The sequence below is a fragment of the Lytechinus pictus genome, chromosome 8 (assembly GCF_037042905.1).
Source record: "Lytechinus pictus isolate F3 Inbred chromosome 8, Lp3.0, whole genome shotgun sequence".
NCBI lineage: Eukaryota > Metazoa > Echinodermata > Echinoidea > Temnopleuroida > Toxopneustidae > Lytechinus > Lytechinus pictus.
In genome coordinates this window covers 16,516,405-16,543,067 of record NC_087252.1, presented here as the reverse complement: position 1 = coordinate 16,543,067, position 26,663 = coordinate 16,516,405, and the positions used below count along the sequence as shown (strand labels likewise).

At 36.5% G+C, this 26,663-nt stretch overlaps 1 protein-coding gene across 2 annotated transcripts; it reads left to right on the top strand.

Annotated features, from left to right (window-relative positions):
* On the top strand, positions 1 to 26,663 carry LOC129266280 (sodium-dependent phosphate transporter 1-B-like). 2 transcript variants are annotated; one of them, XM_064103664.1, is made up of 11 exons: positions 1 to 306; positions 3,356 to 3,724; positions 5,673 to 5,813; positions 7,406 to 7,491; positions 14,485 to 14,581; positions 16,558 to 16,677; positions 17,495 to 17,560; positions 18,885 to 18,992; positions 19,873 to 20,110; positions 21,976 to 22,161; positions 23,491 to 26,663. In XM_064103664.1, the coding sequence occupies exons 2-11, from the start codon at positions 3,367 to 3,369 to the stop codon at positions 23,726 to 23,728; spliced, it is 1,638 nt and encodes a 545-aa protein (XP_063959734.1). In that variant the 5' UTR covers positions 1 to 306; positions 3,356 to 3,366; the 3' UTR covers positions 23,729 to 26,663. The 2 variants fall into 2 exon arrangements, with proteins under 2 accessions (XP_063959734.1, XP_063959733.1); XM_064103663.1 differs by having other exon boundaries at positions 108 to 202.

Here is a 26,663-nt window from a genome sequence, read left to right as displayed (position 1 = left end):
GATGCAGCATGAATGAATGAAAGACTGGTTACCAAACTCGTTTTGCGTCATGATCCTCCACGCATCTATGAGATTGTTCGCACGATTATAAAATAAACTGTGGTAGGCGTCAGTCTCTCTTACTCCTAATGCCTGCGCTGCGGTCGGCGGTCATCGTCCAATAGAAATCTTCGCGAGGCATCTCCCGCGTGAAATTTAGCCGGTGAGTTACGAGAATTTTGGATAAACAAATCCCCACATCTGGGCCCTTGGATAACCTTTTTGTAACAATATCCAGACGATTCTTTCGCTCATCGTTGGCAGAAGGTAAAAAGCGATATTTTTATTTTGCATGCAATGAAAGTACGTTTTAATCAGTGCAAAGGAATAATGAGAAATGTGAGATTTTGTGAAAATGTGTGAGTGACAACGGGCGCGGGAAGAAAGTTGTTCCAATTGCGGACGTCGAGTAAACCGAGCAAGTTTGCCTTCGATCGACGACGTGTTAAAAATGTTCACTTGGTGTTTCGTGTCACACTTCGTGTGTAGCCGAATGATATTATTAAGTTTTGCTTGACAAATTTGACGTGTGTTCGTTATGAATATTTTCATTTTATATAGGGCCTATATGAAAAATCCAACTGTTTAATTTTGATCATGTTGTAATGTTAATGCAATTTATGCATGCTGTCTGCTGATAAAAAAAAATCCTGTTTCGTTTTTCTTTTTGGCTACCCAAGCCAAGGCCAAGTTTGTGAAGTTTGACTTTACTTTTTATTTTATTTTAGCACTTAGTAGGCATGGCATGCGCATGGTCCATGCCCATGGATGGTCTTTATAATTATGTTATGTTATATCGAGGTTTTTTACCTGACTGCTAAGAACATGAAGAAAGCACGAATGCCTGTGAGCAAGCAACCAGGGGACCGACAGCTTAAGGTCCTCTCCGAGGGGCCTGGTAATGAGGATAAATGCCTTACCAAAGGGCACTAGCGCACCACTTGGGAATCGAACCCGGGTCACCGGAATCCGAAACCCCCGCTCTACCGACTGAGCTATCGTGCCTCCTTCTTAATCGCGCCTCCTTCTGGTCTAGGACTAGGCCCTAATATAAAGTTAAACATGACTTCAAAATATTATTAAAACTAAGGGGTAGCCTAGGCCCTACTCCAGGCTAAAAAATAAATTACATCTAACTTTTGGTTAGGCCTAGGCCCCTGGCCCTAGATATCTAGATTGTTGTAGATCGAGATCTAATTAATTCACAGCAAAATGCTGAAAAATCACAGCAAAATGCTGAAAATTTCATCAAAATCGGATAACAAATGACAATTAAGTTATTGAATTTCAATCATTCACAGTTTAACATTACTCTTAATAGGCATTAGGCGCAGTCAGATATGAAATATATATTATACCGCTGTACAAACGTGTGACGAAAAAAAGCATGTTTAAAGGGGTGTTTTTTTAGTTTTGGACGCCGGCCGCGCATGCACTCGTGAAAAGGGTATTATTAAAAACAGATTAAAAAAAGGGTGGTCAGTGGTCAATCGCAGGGTCAAACGTATTTTAGGGTATGTTTTTTTCCCAAACTGGCCAAAGCTATTTTTCTTTTTTTTAAGACTAGCCAAATGTGCTTAGGGGAAAAAATATACTCTAGATTAGGATATGTTTTTTTCCCCAAGCTTTTTCCCCGGGGTCATATTCTGGTGACAACTTGTTTAGAGGCCAAAAAATGTGTAAATAAAGCCCGCGAAAAACTTGTTTAGGGGGGTTATTTTGCACACAGAGAAAATGTCATTTAGGGGTGTTTGGAAATAATTTGGCAAGGCGTGTGTACATCAATACATTTGAGTGCCCCTCCCCCCCCCAGGGGAGGGGGGGGGCATTAGCATTAGTTTGTGAAAATAGTTAGGCGGTCTAGACTATGTCTATAGTCGAGGTCTCGAGGCACAATTGCACATCATCATGAATATTCATTAGGTGGGCTGATGTCACATCCCTACTTTCCTTTTTCTTAAATGTTATTAAATAAGTACTAGATCTAGGCCTAGGCCCTACATGAAATATCAATTGTTTCATTTTTTCATACATCTGTGATTATGTGGCTCTAGATGCTAAATAGTTGCAGCAATGAATGCACAGTTGTCCAATTTTTTCAGTTATTGGTAGAAAAAAATTTGAATAGATCTAAACTATTTCATATTAAAATACAAAAGTAAAAAAGAACAAGTGGGAATATGACATCATGATTGCTCATTGAATATTCATGAAGACATGCCTAGAAGTGTTGCACCGGAATAATGCATATCTTTAAAATGCCATTTGTTATTTGTTGTCCGATTTGGATAAAATTTTCAGTGTTTTGTTTATATTTTGATTATTCTTCATCTGTTTAAATCATGTTATTTTCAGCCCGGAGCATCCCTTATTAAACTTTAAAGTGTGAAAGCCATCCTCTGTCCTCTGCAGTGCAGAAAATATTCTTATGAGATGTAGGCCTATTTGCCTGACCCTGGCCCCTGGCCTGGTTTTCGACTTTCATTAGGTCTAGCCTACCTGGGCTTGATGGGTAGTCCTTTCGAGAGAAAGTTGGATGAAAAGTATTTCCATTCATTGTGATTGGTGGAATCAAAGTCACATGACTTTGATCTTTCCTGTTCAGTAAGGTGGCTCATTGGGCTCTGACTTTGGCTTGATCATTTTAAAATCTCATTCTGAGGAAGAGGAAGTGAGCACTTTTTATTCAACTTTGATGACGGTATTCATCACTGCACTTTTTTTTTAATTTCTCTTTTTAAATAATATTTTCTGTTCACATCTTAGTAGACTACTTAATAATAATAGTGTAAGTATCTCACTAAGTGACTATCTGTCAATTCCAGACTAGGCCTACATCAGTACTATTACTTGTATTTCTTTGTGTGTCATGTAATACCAGAAGGGGAATAGTATTGATAAATATTTTCACAAACTGCCTTTTAGATTTTCGTTTGAAGTTTTCTCTTACGTGAATATCTTGGGATTCAACAATATAAACGTAAACCTGGGTGCAAAATTTACAATGTGAACTTGTCACCTATTGCAATTTCAGTTTAATACTGACTTATTGATTAGGCCTACCATACTCTTCAAGGGAGAATACGGTACTCATGATAGTTTGATTGGTACTTTTCAGAGTGGTATGGTATAAAACAGTCAAATCTAGTGCCTCTTTTTTTTAAATTGTACAGAAGCTCGTTTTTTTCTGGAATGACAACCCTGTTTTGTATACCTGTACATGTAAAATAAAAAAAAAGTGATAATGATTTTGAATTTTATCAATTTTTCAAGGTTTTTTTACCAAACTTTTATTTATTTTTATTTCTCCCTGCAGATCCAAACAAAATGGAGACCAGTACAAGCTTATTTACGGACATGGCAGGAGTGACGGGCATGACGACTGGGGCGCCCTCTGTGAGCAATGGTGATGTTCTATGGATGCTGATCAGCGGCTTCATCATGTCATTCATGCTTGCCTGTGGGTTAGGAGCCAACGATGTTGCAAATTCTTTTGCTACATCAGTTGGTGCGAAGGTTCTCACTCTACCGTGGGCGTGTATTCTAGCCTCTATCTTTGAGACGGCCGGAGCTGTTTTGCTCGGCGCGAAGGTCTCGGATACCATAAGGAAAGGCATCTTTGATGTCAGCCTTTATGAAGGCCAGGAAGAAGTCTTGATGCTTGGGCAAGTTTGTGCTCTTGGAGGTAAGTAAATATTTTACCAAAAAGAAGAGATTAATATTAGTCTTACCATCCATTACATGTACATGTATTGATAATGATGATATGCATTAGAACCCATACTAGTAGTGCCTTGTAATTATGAATATTAGTCTGTTTTATTTGTTGACATTGATAATGATAATGGGCATTTATATGATTCCATCTATTTAGAAAATGAGAAATAATCTATTTCAAGACACTCCATAATTATTCACCTGGCTTGAGCTCGAGCAGCTGTTCCAGTGCTGTTCACTCTTGGAATTTGCTCACGAGTTCACCTCACATGGGTTGAGTACAGCACATTGTTGATAAATTTCTTTCTGAAGAAACTTACTCCTTGGCTTGTATTTGAATCCATGAATCTCTGTTTCAAAATCCACTGGGCCCAGCCTGAGCCACAATTCTCCATAATAATATATCGAGATTACATGTTGTAGAAAATTTTCTTGAGTTTCATGTTAAGTAAGATGGGAATGAATTCAAAATGCAGTTTCAGTTTTAAATTTAAAAATACATACTGAAAATGAGAGGGAGAGAGAACTGATATTAGGTATTGTATTTATTCAAACAGATTGAAGTAGACACGTCTATAAATATTAAATTTTGATTATCAGCTTCAAGTGTACAGTACAGACCAGTACAGTGTACACAAAAATCCTACAAATGTATTTCAAAAGAATATAGGGCCTGTAGTTTTCATGAAATCATTTGAAGAACTTGGAAATCAAGATGGTAATTTGTCAAGTCCCATAAAATGAAGGGTTTATTTGATTTATTGGAAAAGGCTTATGATAAAAGCTATCAATCCATAAAAAAAAATTGCTAGATGTATTTAAAATGAGGGTACCAGTACATAAAAAAGATTGCATTGAGCTTCCATTGTTAATGTTCCTTGTGTGAATATTAAGAGAAAGGTATTAAAAGACAAAAGCAAATACAAATGTATGTTGTAGATCTTTACCTTTTGAAGTGTTGCAAATCACAAAAGAAAACAAGATCTGGCAATTTGCTATCATATTGAACAAACACCTTTATTTCACAGCGACTGATTTCCTTATTGTCTCGCCTGAATGAAGTTCGGCAGAGACCTTCTTTGTTATCATTTGTTCCCAAAATATGAAGATCACCTTCAAACCACTGGCCAGTGTGATTTTGATATAATTAAAAGTTGGTAAAAACATGGGAAGTTGGATCGCCCTTATCTGGCTGTAATACAGTATGGCCCAGACTCCTTAGTTGTATTATGTCTGACCTCTTAATATGTTCGAATATCTTTTTTATTGTGAGCAAACTTCCATTTGACTTTATTTTTATCTTGCAATACCCAGTATTATTGAATATTCATCAACGGCACAAAGTAATGTTTTATCAACAATTTCAATTAATATTGCGACATATCAACCTCAAAGAGTCAATGCACAAGGAGTGTCGTACTGTAGAAAAGGCTGTCTTTATTAGTTTGTTTTCCTGCAATATCACAAGCTAGACTATATGAAAAAACAGTTCCCCTTGAGTAGAATTAAAATAGAGGGTTGATTCTCTCCTGGGTTCTCAAAAGAGGTTTCAATCGTACAAAACCATGGCTTTATGCAGAATTCTTGTTATTCCACTTCCCTTTTTGCCGAAGGTGGGCATTTTAGCGGATTTTTCAAAAAAAAAAGTGTATGTGATGAAATGAGCATAATTATGTACAATAATCTACACTGAATGGGTCTTTGTACCGTTTGTCTCTATTCAGTAGATGCTGAATCAGCAATGTTCACAGCTGTGAAAAGAGCAGAACAGTTGAACTAGGTTTTACCTTTAGGATTCTCTATGCGCAAACCATGGTATTGTACCATGGTACAATTGAAAGTGCCTCTTTCAAGAAATCGGGCCTTCTGATACAAGTTTCACCCCACTTGTACATTAATTTTTCATATCTTTTTAGGAGCATGTATCTGGTTGCTACTAGCCACTTGGCTGAAGATGCCGGTCTCTGGAACGCACAGTATAGTAGGAGCTATGTTGGGATTTCATCTCGTTGTCTTTCAGTTTGAAGGCATTGCTTGGAGACAATTCGGTTTCATTGGTAAGGACAAGACAGGGACTATTGGGGGGGGGGGGGGTGTGAGTGAGGGAGAGGAGGGGGGGGGGGCAATAGTGTGATGCAATTGGTTAGAAGTAATTTGGTTTTGTTTCTGCATTACACAATACAGGAGATGGGGGGAGACCAATCATGTATGTAGTTTGAAGTATTGCATTATTGGTAATGTTATACTGGGAGAGAGAGGAAAGGAGGGGGGGGGGGGTAGAAGGAAGCCAATAGTTTGAAGGAATTGCTTGGAAAAGGCCGTGTTACTGTAATATAGGAGAAAGGGTCAGGTGGAAATGAGGAAGAGGGAAGCCAAAAAAATAAATTGGGGGGGGGGGGGCAGGGGAGATAAAATTCAAATATAGTACAGTGAGATTTACAAATGTACTGTATGGATTGATATGTTTGGGGGGGGGGGGGGATCGATTCATATAAATTTATTACATGAATTGTCATTATTAAAGGTCAAGTCCACCCCAGAAAAATGTAGATTTGAATGAATAAAGAAAAATCTAACTAGCATAACGCCGAAAATTTCATCAAAATCGGACATAAAATAAGAAAGTTATTAAATTTTAAAGTTTCGCTTATTTTTCACAAAACAGTGATATGCACAACACAGTGACATGCAAATGAGTCAGTCGATGATCATATGTCCCTCACTCACTATTTCTTTTGTTTTTTATTGTTTGAATTATACAATATTTCATTTTTTTACAGATTTGACAATAAGGACCAACTTGACTGAACGGTCTAAACCATATAGTATTTATAAACAATGCTAATTCCTCATGTTCAGGGAGGAATTAATGTTGTTTCACTTGATAATAAGAAGAAAATTAGAATATTTCATATTTCGTATAATAAAATATAAAAGAAATAGTGGATGACGTCATCAGTCTCCTCATTTGCATACCGACCAGGATGTGCATAAACTATTTTGTGAAATTGAGCATAACTTTAAAATTTCATAACTTTCTTATTTTACATCCGATTTCGATGAAATTTTTAAGTGTTGTGCTTGTTTGATTTTTCTCTTTTTATTCAAATATACTTTATGTTGAGGTGGACTTGTCCTTTAAAGTCATTATTAAAGTGTGTGACGACTTTGATTTCTTTCTGCAATCTTTCTTTGGAATTGATTACTCATGTTTACATTATACTTTTTTTTTTATAAAGATTAAATGCAATTACATTTGGAAGAGGGAAACTTCATTGTGAAACAGCACACAGAAATCTCTGTGCATCTGCCCTACGGCTACACTACAGTACCCATCACAATCTTTGACTCACTATTACCTGTTTCAGCCAGAGAACAATAGAATCAGTGGACCAAATCTATTGTTCTCTGGTTGAAACAGGATATAGTGATTCAAAGAATGGTGACAGGTACTGTACATGAAATATTGAAAGAATATTGAAAAATATTTTTATAGAGCAAGAAGCATTGAATACATACTGTACACAGTTGCGATAGACCTTGTGATTTATCATAATCAGGAATCCACTTTGAATGCTGAATTTTCCCCTCAAATAGAAACATTGTGATGACAATCATGACATTAATGATTTGATTTTTTTTTTCTTAGTTGGATCTTGGTTCCTTTCACCTGTGATGTCGGGCCTGGTTTCATGTGTAGTATTTGTCATTTACAAGAAGATCGTCATCAATAAGGTTCGTCATCCCTGCCCCCCCCCCCCCATTGCCATTTTTTTTTTTATTGACTGTATAGAATTTCTGCTTTCAATTCTTGCTTCCCAATTGAGCATTCATGCCAATATTATAAAAGCCTATTCGCAGTTACTCATGAATGATCAACCTTTCTCCAGTGGCATTTTTCATTAGGATGAGCAGTGACACTTTCACATAAACATGTTGTGTAAGCTTTCCCTACATAGCATCATGTGGTATTCACATGCGAAGGATAAAAGACGTCATATTTTGTTATTTTTTAATGGATTTTTGCAAAATGTTTCCCGATATGTTTCATTCGCTTCTTGCTGCTCTTATTTTAAATACCAACTCCACGTTAATAAAGGTAATCCCCTTTAAATCTTCATTGATGGATTGCACACTGGCAGATCCGGGGGGAGGGGGGGGGGGGCAAACTGCAAAGCCGGCCCATGCCCTCCCTTTTGAGAGGCAGAATTAAAATTTGTTAAAGGGGAATCCAACCCAAATAAAAACTTGTTTTTATAAGAAAAAGAAAAATCAGACAAGTTGATAGGTGAAAGTTTGAACAATATTGGACAAACAACAAGAAAGTTATGATTTTTTAAAAGTTGTAAATATTGGTAATCACTATACCCATGGAGACTTCAAATTGGCCGCATATGGGATGTCATAGTGATGTAAGGCAAGGACTACTCTTCCATGTACTCCAATACATATTATGGCTAAAATGTCATTTTCCCAAAAAGTTTTATTTCAAATTATATTTTTCTTTCATCATGAGGACATAAAACAATATACCTGGATTATATTCAGATTACTGCCCCAGGGGAAGGGGTACTTAGGAGAAAACCACGAATCCCTGATAATAAAGTACATGGCCTATGGGAAAGTTGTCCTTGCCCCTTGCCATAATTTACTTACCCAGTTGCCAATTTGAAATCTACATACTATTAGTGATCTCAATTTAAAAGCAGCTATAACTTTCTTATCCCTTGTCTGATTTCTTTCAAACTTTCGCCATTCTGTTTAATTTATTTTTCTCCTTCCCAACACAACATTTTATGTCAAAGGCTGGATTCCCCTTTAAGTAAAAATGCTGTTAAAACAGAAGTGTGCCCCTCTTAAAAGTGAACACTTTTTTTTCAGCTAGTCAGATTTTTCTTGGGGAAAATGTGCCGCCACCCCCCCCCCCCCCTTTTGGGAAAATCCTGGATCCGCCCCTGGGATTGCATCTTTTGTCTGGTCAATAGGTAAAAGATATGGGGCCCTTTGCATCAAGAGTTGCAATCAAGTGCGAAGCTCAAATGCAATTTGATCTTCAACCAATGGATATACATGGACATGTGTAGGAATTGTGCTTGGTTTTTTTTAGTTGCGCTTGATGGCAACACTTTACATAACTGGCCCCTGGGAAATTATTTTATGATTGTGGGGGGGGGGGGGCACAAATATTGCTTTTTTATTAATTTCTATCTTGGTTTACTCTACATATACCTCTGTCTTTTTATTTTACATTAATGTCTAAAAGTTGAGGGGGGGTGTTATACCCCCCCCCCCACATTGTGTGTGTACATGTCTTTTATCAGTTGCTAATTTTGTATAATTAGTATTGGTAGAAAATTCACCCCTTGTATATGCAATTATCTGTGCAAATCAATTTGCAAATTTCTGTTGCGATTCTAAAATGGGTCATAGATCAACTTCAGCTACTGCCGCAAATCAGTTTATGCTCCTTGTTGCAATATGCAGAACAAGGGGGCGTTTCATGAAAGGACATAAAACAAGTCCCATTTTATCAAACAGTTACCATAGGAACAGTGCTTCTCAGCCAATTAAGATCAGGGAAGATGTCAGATCGGATGAAAATGTTGATGAAACGCTCCCCAGAAGTCAATTGCAAATTAGATTTGAAATTGATCGCTAGTTTCTTGCAATGACCTACATACTGTATGTGTGTGTGTGGGGGGCGGAGTTGAATTGATCTTATTTGCAATTTGTTGATCCGTGTGACTGTGTAATCACAGGAAGAGATTGGGATTGATTATATCATGTTGTTCGTTTGCTAGGTTTGGTTGGTTGGTAGCCTGGCACACACATGGCTGTCACATGAAGGAAGAGAGACAATCTCCTGCCAACCTTCTGGCTCAACATATGTCTCATAAAACCGCCCTCTACTGTGCTTAGAATACAGTGGCAAAATGTTATTGTAGCATAGTTTTGATGCATTATTTGGTAATCACACAATAAAAGTACACTTTTTTTTTAATACTGCATGCCTACATGTTAGAGCACATTCATGTCTCATGAATTTCCTTATAAATCTTATTACAATATAGGGAAGAAAAAAAAAATTATTGTAGCTCGTCTTCGATGCCTGCTGTGGTAATCAAATAAAGTGTATTTAGTGCAGACAAAGTTAAACATTCCTGTCTCATTAATATAGTAAAAGAAAATAAGCGTAGCTTGTCTTCGATGCCTGCTTTGGTAATCAAATAATGAAGTATATTTTAGTGCAGACAAAGTTTAACATTCATGTCTCAATAAATCAGCTTTTGTTCTCATTACAATATAGTAAAAGAAAATAATGTCATAGTGGCATATTTTTTAATATGTGCTTCAGTAATTTGAGCATAATGTACATGTACCATGTTTTATTGTTTTTATAACTAGGCAAAGTGCACATTCTTGTGTACATGTAGTATGTTTGTGAACTTCTAAAGGACTCCCACCTTTTTTTCATGTATTGTCTTGAATGCCCTGTTATATAGGTTCGCAATTAAAAGAATAATTAATCAAGAAAGTTCTCTTCAATCAATTGACCAAAAGTACACAGACAAGTTAAAAAAAAAACTTCCCTCTCCATACATGTGTATACCGGTAATATAACTCGAGAGTATGAAAATGAATTTGACTCCAATTCTTGACTCTTGGCAAAAACATTTTTTTTTTCAGATACATTATTCTTCCTCCATCCTTTGCTATTTTTGTTTCTGACCCCCCCCCCCCTTGAATTTTTTTATCAATCTTTTTTTGTAAATATTTCATTTCATATTTATTATTTCATTTCATTTTATGCAAATGTATAATTTGATCAAAGAGTACCATTTGATCAACAATCAGTGCTACAGTAGTTCATGTACAGGTTCCCTATCTTAGCAATGCTATGACCTTTGAAACTAGATGGTTTGCCTTTGTAAATGCCAATCTCTTGTTGCTTCTCCTTGAACCTGCAGTACATGTACATGAAGGTACATGTGCTCTAATTGTGTATTTAAATAGTAGGTCAAATATTGATGAAAACCAGATTCTATCAGTTTGATATGAACTATTGTTAAAATGCCCTTGTAAATTTTCTATGTAACATTGTGCGCACCTGTGAATCAACTGGATTTTTTCCCACTTTGTTCTGCTTCATGCTACCCCCCCCCCATCTCTCTTTCTTGAATCACTCTTTTTCATCCAAGGCACAACCCATGTTTTATACCTCAGTCACATTTCTCTTAAAGGTCAAGTTCACCCCAGAAAAATGATGATTTGAATGAATATAGAAAAATCAAACAAGCAATACGCAAACAATTTCATCAAAATTGGATTTAAAATAAGAAAGTTATGACAATTTAAAGTTACGCTTATTTTTCACAAAATAGTGATATACACGTGTCAGTGACATGCAAATGAGACAGTCGATGATGTCCATCACTCACTATTTCTTTTGTTTTTTATTGTTTGAATTATACAATATTTCATTTTTTACAAATTTGACAATGAGGACCAACTTGACTGAACCATATAGTAAAACAATGCTCATTCCACGTGTTCAGGGAGGAATAAATCTTTGTTTCACTTGACAACGAGGAGAAAATTAGAATATTTCATATAATGAAATACAAAAGAAATAGTGAGTGGATGATGTCATCAGTCTCCTCATTTGCATACCGACCAGGATGTGCATATAACTGTTTTGTGAAATTAAGCGAAAGTTTAAAATGTCATAACTTTCTCATTTTACACTGTACATCCGATTTTGATGAAATTTTCAGTGTTATGCTTGTTGGATTTTTCTCTTTTTATTTAAATCAACAAATGTTTGGGGTGGACTTGTCCTTTAAGGCAGCTGTAGTATGGCGAGTCAAAAACGGCCGTTCTTTACCAGTTTTTGTACCAGCTACATGTACATTTACATTTATAGGTAATATGAATAAACTGCTGTTTTTGACTCGCGGTACGGCAGTTGTAGGGGAAATGTGACTGAGGCACACTGTGTTAATGCTCAAGCAAAAAGTCTTGTGCTTATTTTTCCGTTTTCTTATTTTTTTCTGGGGGGGGGGTCTTTTTTTTTGTTTTTTTTGTTTTTGGCATGCTCGTCTTTCATTATGTTGCGGCGTGATGCACTAGCCAGCAAAAAGATCAATGAATAAATCATATTTATAGATATATCTTTTTTAACCAAGCTGTTTCATACTTGCATACTTCAGGGAATTACAATTTGCGCAAGCCCGCCGCTATACTTGCCAGCAGGCTACATTAACCAGCATTCATCATAAATACGCTGCAGCTGACGGCCCGTTCTCCTGGTAAGCTTTCACGGAATCGCCAGTACACGGCAAACTGCTCGTACGAGAATTCACACTTGTGCATAAACATGTCATGTCGCCCTTAAGGAAGTTGTGCTGATATATACCGCCCTATTGGTGCAAGAAAACAAAGTGCATCATTCTCTGTAACACCGAACTGTCATTTGTGAAGGGAAGTTCATCCTTAAGAAAATTTTGTGAAAATACGAGAAAAAAATAATGAAAAATTATTGGTGAAGGTTTGCAGAAAATCAGTCCTGGATTGAGAATGTTATTATAATTTTTAAGTTTTTGATTTAATAACTTAATCTTCAATGGAATTTACTCAAATGTTAACCAATATTTTTTGGGTTTTTTTTCTGCTATTTTACAAAAAAATATTTCTTAGGAATGAACTTGCCTTTAAGTGCAGAAATGGCAACGGGAACCAGATAGATGAAGTCCCAGATTAGCAAAGCCAATGCAAGTTAAGATGGCTACACATGGGCCTGATGCGTCCTCATCCAGCCTGCGTACAGAAAATGATGCAATCAGGGTTTTATCATGGAATGCTACTGTTTAAAGGAGAATGAAACCCTTGAAACCAGCTGAATCCATATCAAAGGGAAAAATCAACGAAACATATTGTTGAAAGTTTGAGGAAGATTTAATGAATAATAAGAAAGTTATGAGCATTTGAATATTGAGATTACTAATGCCATGTAGTTCCTCTCATTGGCATTGCGACCAAGATCTGTGATGTCACACACGTACAACTCCCTCATTACTTTAGTACTTATTTCACTTATATTCTCACTTTTATAGAGTCTATCACAAGGTGAGGTGTTCTCTTTATGAGAGGACAAGTACAGAGGTTTCACAACATTATACCATTGATGAATCGTTTGTCATATGATTAGAATGAGCAAAAAGAGATGTTTTGGGGTATATTTTCAGTGTCCAAAAGGGGAGAGTTGTTCATCTGTGACATCATAGATCTTGGTCGCATTGCCAATGGGAGGATCTCCATAGCATCAGTGATCTCGACATTCAAATGCTCATAACTCTTTTATTGCTAGTCCTATTTTACTCAAACTGTTGTTGATCTTATTCTTTGATTTTTCTGCTTTCACAAAAGCTAACTTGCTCCAAGAGTTTCATTCTCCTTTAAGTTCTTAATTGCAAAGTGGAATATTGAGGAATTTTGAAATCTTGAATCCCCTTACATGTATCTCTAATTGAGTTCATCAAACCCAAACAGTGTTCACAGAAATTACTCAGTCATGTAAATAAATTAGCATTGTTACTTATTTCTAGTGTTCACGGTGTCAACTGAACAATATGTCTCAAGTACAGTATAAGTAGCTGGTCTTTAGAGTACAATGAATTATTCCGGTATATCTTTTATTTCTGCAAAGTTTTGATCAGGTTTCCTTATATATCTTTCAGAAAATGATGATTTTTTTTTACTTCAGCTCTTTAGAATCAAGAATGAGTGGGGCAAACTGGGGATGAAGGGGGGGGGGGGGTGTTGCTGGTAATGTGCACTTTAAGAGCCCTGTGGAGTCACATTTACATGAAGCTCATAAAAGTTCATGGCTTGTTAACTGTTTACAGTGGTATCATTGGTCAATAACTGCGTCACACGACGTCATATAGACCAAGATTTGTTTACATACTTGTAATACTATAGTATCATCGACCTGATACATGCACGTAATGCATGTGTACACCAGACCTCAGTTGACTTGTAGGCCTACATAATATATGTAACCTTGTTATTTGGAAATGCATTTGCTATCAAAGCAGAAAGTTGTCATTTTGGTATACACGTATGTAATCTTGGTTCTTTCAAAATCAATAATTTGATGATGGGTCTTTAGGTGGAAATCCTTCAACTCCCCCAACTTTGTCCTTATAACACACCCACATTTTTTATGTGACATGGTTTATTTTTTTTTATTTTTATTTTTTTTTATTGATATTTTCTGATTGATAAGCAATCTACTGTACATACTTGTACATTGTGTCAAGGTTGTATCATTCTGGTTATAGGAGATGATTTCTATATTTTTTGTGCCTCAGAACAGAATGTTTTTAGATAGACTGCATTACACAATATTATTATTATTATTACAGGTACATGTATACTTTATTATTATTACTACTTCTATTATTTATTGATCATTATTATTTCTATTTATAATCTTACATCTTTTCTTAATCTATGTGTGATGCATTTGTTTTTTTCTCTCTGTGCCCCTTTCCCCCTCTCTTTCTTTGTCTCTCTTTCTCTTTTGCTTTCTCTGAACTGAGCAAGGGGTATCATTTTTGACAGACAATGATGATGGCACAATAATCAAATATCATTATTCTATAACTTGAATAGGGTAGTGAAACCCAGACTTTAAACATTTTAAATTATTTTCATTTATTTCAGGATAATCCACTAGAGCCAGGTCTACGTGTCCTTCCATTCTTCTATGCTTTGGTTCTTGTTATTAACTGTATCTCAATCTTCATCGATGGTCCAGAAAGTAAGTTGTTTTCATACCACTAGATACTCCAGTATACATTTCTGTGAGGTCTTATACTCCTGAAATTAGCATCAATTACATAATCCAAGAATATCACCGATCTGCCGAGAGTTAAATTTTTAATTTTTCGTCATACATTTTTAGGCTTTTAATTTTGATATACCCGGTAGGTTAGGCCATGTTTCAAAAGGGTGCATTTTTATTTTACCACATAAAAAGAAAGACAAAATTGGCTGAAAAATATCCATGGCCAGTAAAAGGTTGCATTGAGGCCAGTCAGTGATTGAAGTCAGCAAAGGCCAATGTCTTGGAATAAACCCTGCACTTTTGGCTATAGAAAACTGCAAATTTTGTGTACAATAATCCCCACATTTTATAATATTCTTTTTTTTTCTCACATTTAAGTAGGGCATATGAATCAGGACAGTCTAATGAGTATTCATACACGTAGAGATGTACAGATAGTGAAATTATATAAAATTAAATAATCAATGTTTGTTTTGTTTTGAGATAATAATGTCTTTATATTAACTAAGTAAGTACTTGCCCTGTAAAAATAAATGAAGCAGAGTAAGAAGCACTATTTCATTTTTATAAGCTATTGTTTTTCCTTCACATGGCGATTACTAAGGGTTAAAATTTTTGTCCAATGAGCAATATTATGCAGATCTTATTGATAAAAAAATAATTATTTTGCAACAAGAATGTAGAATATTGATTCTCTAAACGTTATTGAATATTGGGAGAGACAGATCTTCGGGAGACTCACAAAAAAGATGGTTATCCCGAAGCATGCAGTCTTGGGGAATTTTTAGGATGATTTTGGGCTGTAATGAGGTCAAAATTGCCCTTTGCCGTCATGTATTTCCTATGATGAAATAGAGTAAAATGTAAGTCTCTTAATAACTCTTGTCATACCTCAGCTGCTTTTCTATCTGAGCCACAATTTAATAGTTCCTCTTATCTCCAAGTAATCCTTGTCATTATTAAACAATCCCATTGATTTAAGCAATCTCGGTAAACAATCCCATTGATTAAACCAATCTTGGTCATTATTGATCAATCCCATTGATTAAACCAATCTTGCTTGATTAAACCAATCTTAGTAAACAATCCCATTGATTAAACCAATGTTGGTAAACAATCCCATTGATTAAACCAATTATTGGTCATTATTGATCAATCCCATTGATTAAACCAATCTTGATTGATTAAACCAACCTTGGTAAACAATCCCATTGATTAAACCAATCTCGGTCATTATTGATCAATCCCATTGATTAAACCAATCTTAGTAAACAATCCCATTGATTAAACCAATTATTGGTCATTATTGATCAATCCCATTGATTAAACCAATCTTGGTAAACAATCCCATTGATTAAACCAATCTTGATTGATTAAACCAACCTTGGTAAACAATCCCATTGATTAAACCAATCTTGGTAAACAATCCCATTGATTAAACCAATCTCGGTCATTATTGATCAATCCCATTGATTAAACCAATCTTGATTGATTAAACCAATCTTAGTAAACAATCCCATTGATTAAACCAATCTTGGTAAACAATCCCATTGATTAAACCAATTATTGGTCATTATTGATCAATCCCATTGATTAAACCAATCTTGATTGATTAAACCAACCTTGGTAAACAATCCCATTGATTAATCCAATCTCGGTCATTATTGATCAATCCCATTGATTAAACCAATCTTGGTAAACAATCCCATTGATTAAACCAATCTCGGTCATTATTGATCAATCCCATTGATTAAACCAATCTTAGTAAACAATCCCATTGATTTAACCAATTATTGGTCATTATTGATCAATCCCATTGATTAAACCAATCTTGGTAAGCAATCCCATTGATTAAACCAATCTTGGTAAACAATCCCATTGATTAAGCCAATCTTGGTAAACAATCCATTTGATATTAAAGTATAATTTCTTTGTTTTTATTTATACAGTGCTTTATCTTCATGTTATCCCAGTCTGGGGTGTAATGATCCTTAGTTTTGGGGTTGGTATCGTCACCGGTCTCATCGTCTTCTTCGTCTTCGTACCAAGGTGGAGAAAAGAACTGCAAGGTTAGTATCAGTCCCAAGGACAATGTAACACAAAGGTTTAATGGCGATTGATTGCATGCTTTATTCTCACGTTTGATTGTACATTGTAGTCGATGCAATCAATCGTCAAGGATATGCTTCCATGATTGCTATAAAGCTTTGTGTTAAATTTGCTAGTTTAATGGTTGATTTTTTTAGCCGATTGCTAAGTAAGCATGAATGCTTGTAAGAAAGCAACCAGAGGACAGATGGCTTAAGGTCCTCTCCAAGGAACCTGGTAAAAGAGGATAAATGCCTTGCCAAAGGGCACTAGCGCACCAAGTGGGATTCGAACCCGTGTCACCGGAATCTGAGACCCCTACTCTACCAACTGAGCTATCACGCTGTAGCTCCAGTATAAGCGAACCAGAGTGTTTGTCGCCAATTTGCAGCACGATTGTATTGAAAAATGCTGTACAAAATACGTGGTCATTTTTTGTGATTAATATTTTTTACTTCCTGTTTTAAAATGTTTTAAATCATTTTGAAAGATGGATTTGCTCATTTAAAAAGAAAACGCTTTTATAGTGCTTTAATAAATGCAATGAATCAGCCTTGGTGAAGAGACCAAGCCATCTAACAATTTAAAATTTGAATGAGAAAATCTGTACTCTATGGATATTAGATAATAAAAGACACCACTTCAAGTGCAATAAGAAGATGAATGGGATCATTTCAAAATAAAGGATTTATGATGTTTCTCTTGTAAGAGTTGGTTTATTTTCAAATTGTGCGTGCTCTCATGAGTAACCTATGATACAGTATTAATGAGGTTATTTTTTTCTCATTTTGTTTCTAGTTTTATCCGAGACATCCAGTTATGATGATGATCTACAGGAAGTCAAATTGGACACCGATGTCAAAAGTAAGTGGAAGTTAGAAAGAAAAGCCCTAATCTGTTAATACAACAGACCCATAATACACTTGGCAATGGTTTCTCAAACACAGGGTTTCGTGTTTATGTACATGTAAAAAGTGTCCTATGTATGGAAAGAATGAGTTTTTCATAAATTATCCAGAAACTTTATTGGAAATAAAATTTTAATGATATTTATTATAATGTAAAATTCATGCTCTCATTGTAAACAAATACAATTGTTCTTTAGAACATTCATGGAGTTAGACCCCTAAAGGCAACCTTTCTGAAACAACTACATGTAGGTTATTATATATATTTTTATGCGACTGCAATGTTTATATTTAAGTTTGTTTTAGATACGTACTGATACAGAATCCAGCATTTTGGTTATGTACATCAAACCCACTTGAACTGTTTACATATGATAAGATTAAAGTATTTATTAGTGTGACATCATTAAATTACAATCATAACGTGACCCACTTCGTCACTCAGTCATTCCTGTCTGAACATTCTTTTACATGTATTTGTAAAGCCCAAGAACAAATGTTTGTTTATGAAGATATCATACTTGTCGGCAAAATCCTATAAAGCTTATCTTATAAAATGTAGGCTCTTCAAAGAATCTACTCGATAGATCTGTTGGTAAAACATAAAAGTAACTGCCGATGGTTGATTCTTTTATTTGAAGATCATTGAGACAGCTCCAAAGAGCAAGTATTTGTTTACATTTACATGTATAGGGAACTTGTGTTGTTAAATCGTGCAATGATTATTTCATAGCAGCTGCTACATGTATGTATGCTTGTGATGATATATACCGTAGCTCGTTTTTTTTTTTTTTTTTTCGGCATTGAAGATGAATGAACAGGGGAAAAAATGAGAAAACAAGACACAGAAATAATCACCAATATTGATATTATGATGCAGAAGTTCCACATCTGACGTAGAGAATTGTGTTTGTTTTTAATGCAGTTGGTTTGATATGTAGTGTTGAAATATGTCGGGTTCGTTTTAAATTCTAAATATGACCCAGGCTTTTTATGAAAGAACGAAAAGAGGGGTTCCATGATATGTGCTCTGGCGACAATTGCTCCGATGGAAAATCTGCACGGTAAAGCCAAACATAAAACCTAACCTCCAAAACTAAACTCCAATCATTATTTTTATACTATTCTGAACCAGAATACACTTGCCTCTCTAAATGTAACCTTATGCCCTCTGAGACATCAAGACAGGAGCTAGGGCATATATGCTGTATCACCAAACAAAGACTAATTTAGTGTTACGTTTATTTATCAATCTATTTATTTTTGATATTTTTCTATAGTTCCCCTGTCTGATGAAGGTATCGATGTTGATATAGTGGACGGGAAGATGAAGGAAGAGAATGGTACGGAGCCCTCTCCTGTTGAACAAGATAGCATGTTAAGTTCAGGTAAGTTAGGGATCTTGCATCACATTATATATATCAAATTGACAAATACTCATTTTTTTTTCTAATCCTTAACCACTTGACTGCTATAGGCTGTAATGCGCACTGACCCCCCTGGTGCTACTGAATGGGATTAACAAGTTAGATCTATTTGGGACTACTACCGACAGCAACTTGGGGGAAAAATTGTAAATAGTCACATCACTTTCCTCATCACTATTTCCAATATCCATACAAAAAAATCATTTTCCCCTTCCGACACAGATCTTTCACTATATTTATTACTCCTATCGTCTAAAGTTTCGTCAAAATCCTTCTGATTCACTTCTCCACTGCGAGTCGCCATTTTGAACTGAGCGCCGTACACTATCACTTTGGAAAAGTGAATACGAACATTTATAAATCACTGCAAAAGTTTCAATAACTTTTGTGGAAAAGCGCCATCTGGTGACCATAGTCTAAAATTTGATATACATGCGCTGTTTTCATCGTAGGGGTATTAACAGCACGGTGCTGACGCCTCAAACAGAAGATAGGTCAAGCACGTAATATTACGTGCCCAGCACGGATCATACACTCGCCCAGCACGTAATATTACGTGCTACGCAGTCAAGTGGTTAAGAGTGGCTACATCTGTTCATATACATTCATTCTCTCATCCTGTGTCACTCTCTGTGCACTCTCCATAATATGTATACCCTTTTCCTTTCCCCTCTTACTTTATTTCCCTCCCTTGGTTGTCTGTTGTTTGTGCAGGAGGATTGCAACTTGTATGGAGCCCTAACAAGCTCTTTGCTTTTTGGAGGACTCCCTATCACTTTGTAGTGCTTTATATTATGTGTTATTGCATTTGTAAATGAAAATTCTTTTATTTTCATTTCAGGTGTGTCGTCGATGAACAGCTCTCCCGACCCCAAGCACTGCACCCGCTTTGGTAAGCTGAATACTGGTAAATGGAAACAGCTGATAAACAGGGATTCCATCAAAGGAAGAGAGAGCAAGAAAGAATCTGAAGCCTGGAAGAACATCAAAGACCATCCTGTAGTCGCCAAGTTATGTACTCCACTTCAGATTTTATCAGCCGTCTTCGCTTCATTTGCCCATGGTGGCAATGACGTGAGGTAACAATCTGGATAAAACTTGTTTTCATTTCTAGATCCTTGCACTAAGTTATCTGTAATAAGATACTGATCACATTAATTGCCAAGATGATTTTATAAGGGACAGTGATTTTCTGTTTACCAGTAAATCAAAACTGAAAATCCGTTTTGTTCTTTACCTTTCATGTAAGAACTCGTTGAATTCAAGTTTGCAAAATGGAATTCATGTGTTAGCAGTGTACATTTCCTCTTGCAAAACAGAATTCCCATATAAGATAAAGTTTGAAATGAATTTACAGGTTGTGAGAAAACAGAACAGGCCATTTTTTGTCTCACCTGCATAGCAGAGTGAGACTATAGGCGCCGCTTTTCCGACGGCGACGGCGGCGGCGACGGCGGCGGCGACGGCGGCGGCGGCGTCAACACCAAATCTTAACCTGAGGTTAAGTTTTTGAAATGACAGCATAACTTAGAAAGTATATGGACCTAGTTCATGAAACTTGGCCATAAGGTTAATCAAGTATTACTGAACATCCTGCCTGAGTTTCATGTCACATGACCAAGGTCAAAGGTCATTTAGGGTCAATGAACTTAGACCATGTTGGGGGAATCAACATCAAAATCTTAACCTAAGGTTAAGTTTTTGAAATGTCATCATAACTTAGAAAATATATGGACCTAGTTCATGAAACTTATACATAAGGTTAATCAAGTATCACTAAACATCCTGCATGAGTTTCACATCACATGACCAAGGTCAAAGGTCATTTAGGGTCAATGAACTTTGGCCAAATTGGGGGTATCTGTTGAATTACCATCATAACTTTGAAAGTTTATGGATCTGATTCATGAAACTTGGACATAATAGTAATCAAGTATTACTGAACATCCTGTGCAAGTTTCAGGTCACATGATCAAGGTCAAAGGTCATTTAGGGTCAATGAACTTTGGCCAAATTGGGGTATTTGTTGAATTACAGCCATAAATTTGAAAGTGTGTTGGTCTAGTTCATAAAACTTGGACATAATAGTAATCAAGTATCACTGAACATCCTGTGCGAGTTTCAGGTCACATGATCAAGGTCAAAGGTCATGTAAGGTCAAAGAACTTTGGCCACGTTGGGGGTATTTGTTGAATTGCCATCATATCTCTATAAGTGTATTGGTCTAGTTCATAAAACGTGGAAATAAGAGTAACCAAGTATCACTGAACATCTTGTGCGAGTTATAGTAGTTTTCAAAATCAGCACTGCTGCTATATTGAATCGCGTGATGCAGGTGAGACGGCCAGAGGCATTCCACTTGTTTAAACAGTAAATCACTTTCCCTAAATATGTATATAAACAAAAATTAAATGAGAAAACATATGGAAAGTCCATGTGGCTTTGCGGGTTTAAGTTGCCTCAAATAGCACATTGGATTACAGGCATATCAGAATCTTTAATTTCTTGTTCAAAGTTAATTTGCCCTTCCTGTTCTCTTTTCAACAGTAATGATTAAAGTAAGTTTGACAAAGTCTTTAAAATCACATTTAAATGCCGCCATATACATCAAACTAAGCTTTGTAAGATCATGAAATCTTTTATTTGCTGAAAACCAATAATTATGATGATCGGTATAAACGCGGAAATGCATATGGGGGACAGTATTCTTTTTTTTTTGTTGTATACCTGACATTTTATGGAATTCCGTGCTTATTTTGCTTATTTCTCCGCAGTAACACATTTTTTCTAGAGCCATTTGGCACTTTTTTTTTTTTTTATTCATTTATACATACAAACACTTTGGTGGTCGTTTCATTGGATTCTGTTCGAACTCATTTTGAGATCGTTACCACAACTGGTATTTATCATTAAGTTCATTTTTATTTGTTCCTCTTTTGAACAGTAATGCCATCGGTCCACTGGTAGCACTGTGGGCTATCTATTCAAATGGTAACGTGGAACAAAAGTCTGGAACTCCAGTCTGGATCCTTGTCTATGGAGGTGCAGGGATAACCATTGGTCTATGGTTGTTGGGACGGAGGGTCATTGAGACAGTAGGATCTAACCTTACGCCAATGACACCATCAAGGTAACCATAGCAACAAGTTATACAGTAGCGCTGTTAAGTTAGTGAACCTCACCACAAAATGCATTCCTTCATGCCGAGTGTTGAATGTAGACAACAACACTACGATGTTCAGCAACCCCAGAGAAATAAACTTCATTGAATGTAACATTTTACTACCTGACTTCACAATATGAATATTTATCTAAAACATGGCAGAACTTGAACACTTTGAATATGTTCATTTTCTGGTGGGGTTCACTAACTTATGAGCACCATTGTATATTCCTAAATTATTCATTATCATATATATTTGTTATTTAGGTATTGACAGTTGACAACAACAAAATGAATTAGTTAATTACTTACTTGGATGTTGAGACGTAAAGCAATATGCTTATGTGCCCCTCGTTGAGTTTCTTATCTTTGGTAAGGTCTGTACTTCAGAGGATGGTTGTGCCAAAATTTGTCAAGTCTGGATTTGAACTGATTTAGACTAGTTGCACTTACAACTGACTCAGGCAGGGAATTCCAATTATTGCAGCCCCTCAATGAGAATGAATTTTGGCGAACGGCAGATCTGCATCTCTGCTTCCTTAGTTTCATGCTATGTCCTCTTGTACGAGAGTCATCCGTCAGTATTCAATCATCCTCTAAAGTGGTTTCAGTGGTTGTTACAAAACTGTTGGACATCTTGGGCCCATTTCATAAAGGACTTGCAACTGTTGTAACTTTGCCATTATGGCAACTTCCATGGTAACAGGGCTCAGCAGCCAATCATAATCAAGGTTACCATGGTAGTTGCCGTGATGGCAAAGTTACAACAGTTGTAAGTCTATGAAACGGGCCACTGGAGGGTTTCATAAATGGACTTATTGGAAAGTTTTATCCAGCATGTCTCATTATTATCAGACAGCTACCATAGTAACAGTGCTTCTTAGCCAATCAAAATCAAGGAAAGTTAAATCTGAAAACTTGTCAGACAAAAATGTTGATGAAATGTTTTTTTTATAGCACCACTGGAATATCGGAACTGTTAGGTCGTCACTATGTGTTTCTGCAAAGCGCTTTGAGACTTTATTAACATTGTCATGTGCCTGTGCGATTCTTGTCAGCGCATGGGGGCGCCTTCGCGTAATAAAAGAAGTGTCAAGGTAATTTTATGAATTACTGTCTCTATTTCCGTTCTTTTCTGTTTTATATTGTTGATGGAGTTGTTGTGATAGTCATACCAGGAAGGGTATTTTCTAAAGCTTCCCTCCCTGATATGACAACATCATACTTTAATTACCTGAAAGCATACTCCTACATGTATTTTGATTTAATATTTTATTTTGTTCTTTTTCATTGCAGTGGTTTCAGTATAGAACTAGGAGCCGCCGCTACCGTTCTTCTAGCGTCTAACATTGGTATACCAGTCAGTACAACGCATTGTAAGGTTGGATCAGTAGTGGCTATAGGTAAAGTGAGAGCCGCAGCAACGGTAGAATGGCGTCTGTTTGCTAACATCATCGTAGCATGGATTGTGACTGTTCCAGCCACTGCTGGACTAAGTGCTGCTCTTATGGCTGGCCTACTAAGAGTCTTATAATGATGGGTCCCTGAAGTGGTCTATATATGGACCTCTATATAGCAACTTGGACCTACTGGTGGGTCTTTATTGATGGAACTGGTTTATATCTAGAGCTCTTTATCCAGACTCTGGCCTACTTTAATAGAGACTTCTGATGACACATTATTAATAGGTCCAATAACTGGAGTGTCTCCCAAGTTCTAGACCCTATTATGGTCTAAATCTTACCAATGCTGGACCTGGTAATATTCCTGTGCTGATTTACTCATGAGCAGACATTGGATTTCTCTGGGCAGACAACGGAATCAAGTCTGGTTTTGTGGTTCTACGACGTGGTTTGGAATTGTGTATCTGATTCAAAGACTTGGTCCTGCCCTTCTAACCTCCTTGTGTCACATCGCATCTCTGGACTTGATGAATCCAAAAACGGGCTCGCGTAACTCAGATGATAGACCTGATACCAAATCTGCTTCGGTGCTAAGTATACTTGTATGGATGGCATATTAGTATACACTGAATCTACACAAGTCCAATCTCCATGGACCGCATTAATCTGTTGAATTCCAGGCGGAATTCTACTTGGGGGTGTTTAACAAAGATGGTGTGACCTAGAGTCCAGCATAAATGCCAATGTGCACATTTTATTTAAAACATAATCTAATTGATGGATATGCGGTGTTGCGTTATATACCTTACGCAACTGAAATTTAAGTGCGACTTTAAAAAAAAGTCAGGCTTAAATCTTTGTGAAACACTCCCCTGGAAGACATCAATAATTCATACTTTGCATGTTGTAGTCTGGAAATGAAATGCTTCTACTGTGCTAATTGTGGAACAACTAGAAGGCTGGATAAGGCAGACTTCTTCAAAGCACATGTTGTTTCTTGCATGTTGGTGTAGCCCCATATACTGTTAATTGTGTCATGGAGTATTTCTCCTCTAGCTTCAAGGCTGTGTGTGCAACAGTACACAACGAGCTCTATCCAGGGTTTTATATCGATGGTCTGCATCTCCCTTTTGTCAAATGGGACAATGAATGCATATTAAGAGAATAATTTACAACATTATTTATTTTTGAGCTGTGCTGAAATTACTTGATAACCAAGCAAACCTCAAGTTTCATGTACATTATGGGTGACTGAAAGTGACTTGGAAGTGTGGTGTAAATTTGTACAAATTTAGCTTGATTTGAATGTTAAAGTTATTACAGAGTATCCCTTTTGAATGTTGGCCATTGTATCATTTGTGGCTTTTGATTATTGGCTTCGACAACAGTTGTTCTTGTCTGTATGTTGGGTGCATCGAGGACCTTGGCCCTCAGAGCTTTGTGATTGTTGATACAATTGCTTTTGATGGTTTTTGTTCTGCCACCAATCACAAGGTTTTGTGTTATGAGTGCCTGGCCATGCAGGTTGGGGAAAGGGTCAGCATAGTTAGTGTCATCTAGGGGGTGTTTCACAAGGGTTTGAATGTGACTTTTAGAGTAAGAGTTGCACTTAAATCCCCACTTTCATGTAGTGTGAAAGGCATCACCGAAATGGTCAAAACATGCTCAAGGGGATTAGCACTCCTGCATATTAAATCAATAAGATTGCAGTTATACATGTGTGTGTCCGCGTTTAGTCACACTCAACTAGTAAAACACCCCCAGTGCATTGTCACATGGAGCTTAATAGCAATTGATCTAACGTCGATTGTACATGTGGTCAGTCCATGCATCAATTGTTAGGCTTTGTGCGAGCTGGCCTCGGGCACCATTCAAGAAGGTAAATAGCGCAGACATGTTGGTCATCCTTGGCTGTTGCCATAGTAACATTCAGAAACCAGGACGATATTTCATAAAGCTGTTTGTGAGTTCAGAGCGGCTTTACAAAGAACTGCTGATCCTTTCTTGTAGCAAATGACACAACAAATTTTCATTGGTGTTGGTTTTATAGTTCCTAGGAAAGGGTCACCGGTTGCTCATAAAGCCGCTCTGAACTTAACCAACAGCCTTTATGAAACACCCACCAGTATTTCTCTGCCAATCATATTCAAGCATTTTGGTGAATTTGACGAGCTGACGATTTAATTCAAAACTGTCTTAGGAAGCATTTCAGAAAGAGTCAAGTCAGACTAAAAATCGCACTAGTACTAGTATGTTTGGTTGCATGTGGTATACAATGCATCACCGCATTGGTCAGAGGACACGCCCTACAACCATACGGATTATGTGCTAAATATGTGTGTGTTTGCTATTTTTGTGAAACGCACCCTTGCCTGAACATGTTCCTTTACCTAAACCTCGACCAAATTCACCAGTTACTGTGATTTGTATGTTTGTGTTTGTTCTGTCTCCTATATTTTCTTTGACTGTCTTTGAAAGACTACTATTTAGTGTAGAAAAGTTGCATTTGTATCAAATGAATTAAATATCTTTTGAAAGATATATAACTTCAACAATGTCTTAAATGAATAGAGGAGAAGTACAAAATAAACCTAACATTTGTCTATTCTACAGAACTGCCAACTAGTTCTGTTGAGTAGAATTTCTACAACTGTTAAACAAGGATGCCATTTTTCAGACTATATGAATGCGGACCTTTTCAACATATTTTCAGCCATGGAAAAAAGCATTTTTATGTAGGAAAAAGGTAATTCCTAGATGATTTTTAGATTCTTTTTATCAATTTTTAGTGTCATCTCCGGTTACCTAAATTGCTATTTATGTAAACTTGTTCTGAAATGATAGATTTGTAACCTTTGTACAGTGTTGCCCAAATCATGGGCTTCAACATTGCTTATGTCCTGTTTTATTGGGCCGACTACGCCAAAATTGTGTTCTTTTGTAGATCGCATCACCTTTAATCTTCAAATGGTTAGTAGCCGTCTCTACTCGCGTGTAAATCAATCTTTAGTTTGTGTGTGTTAATGGATTCTGAATATAAACCAAGATATACCTCGCTCAGCTGAG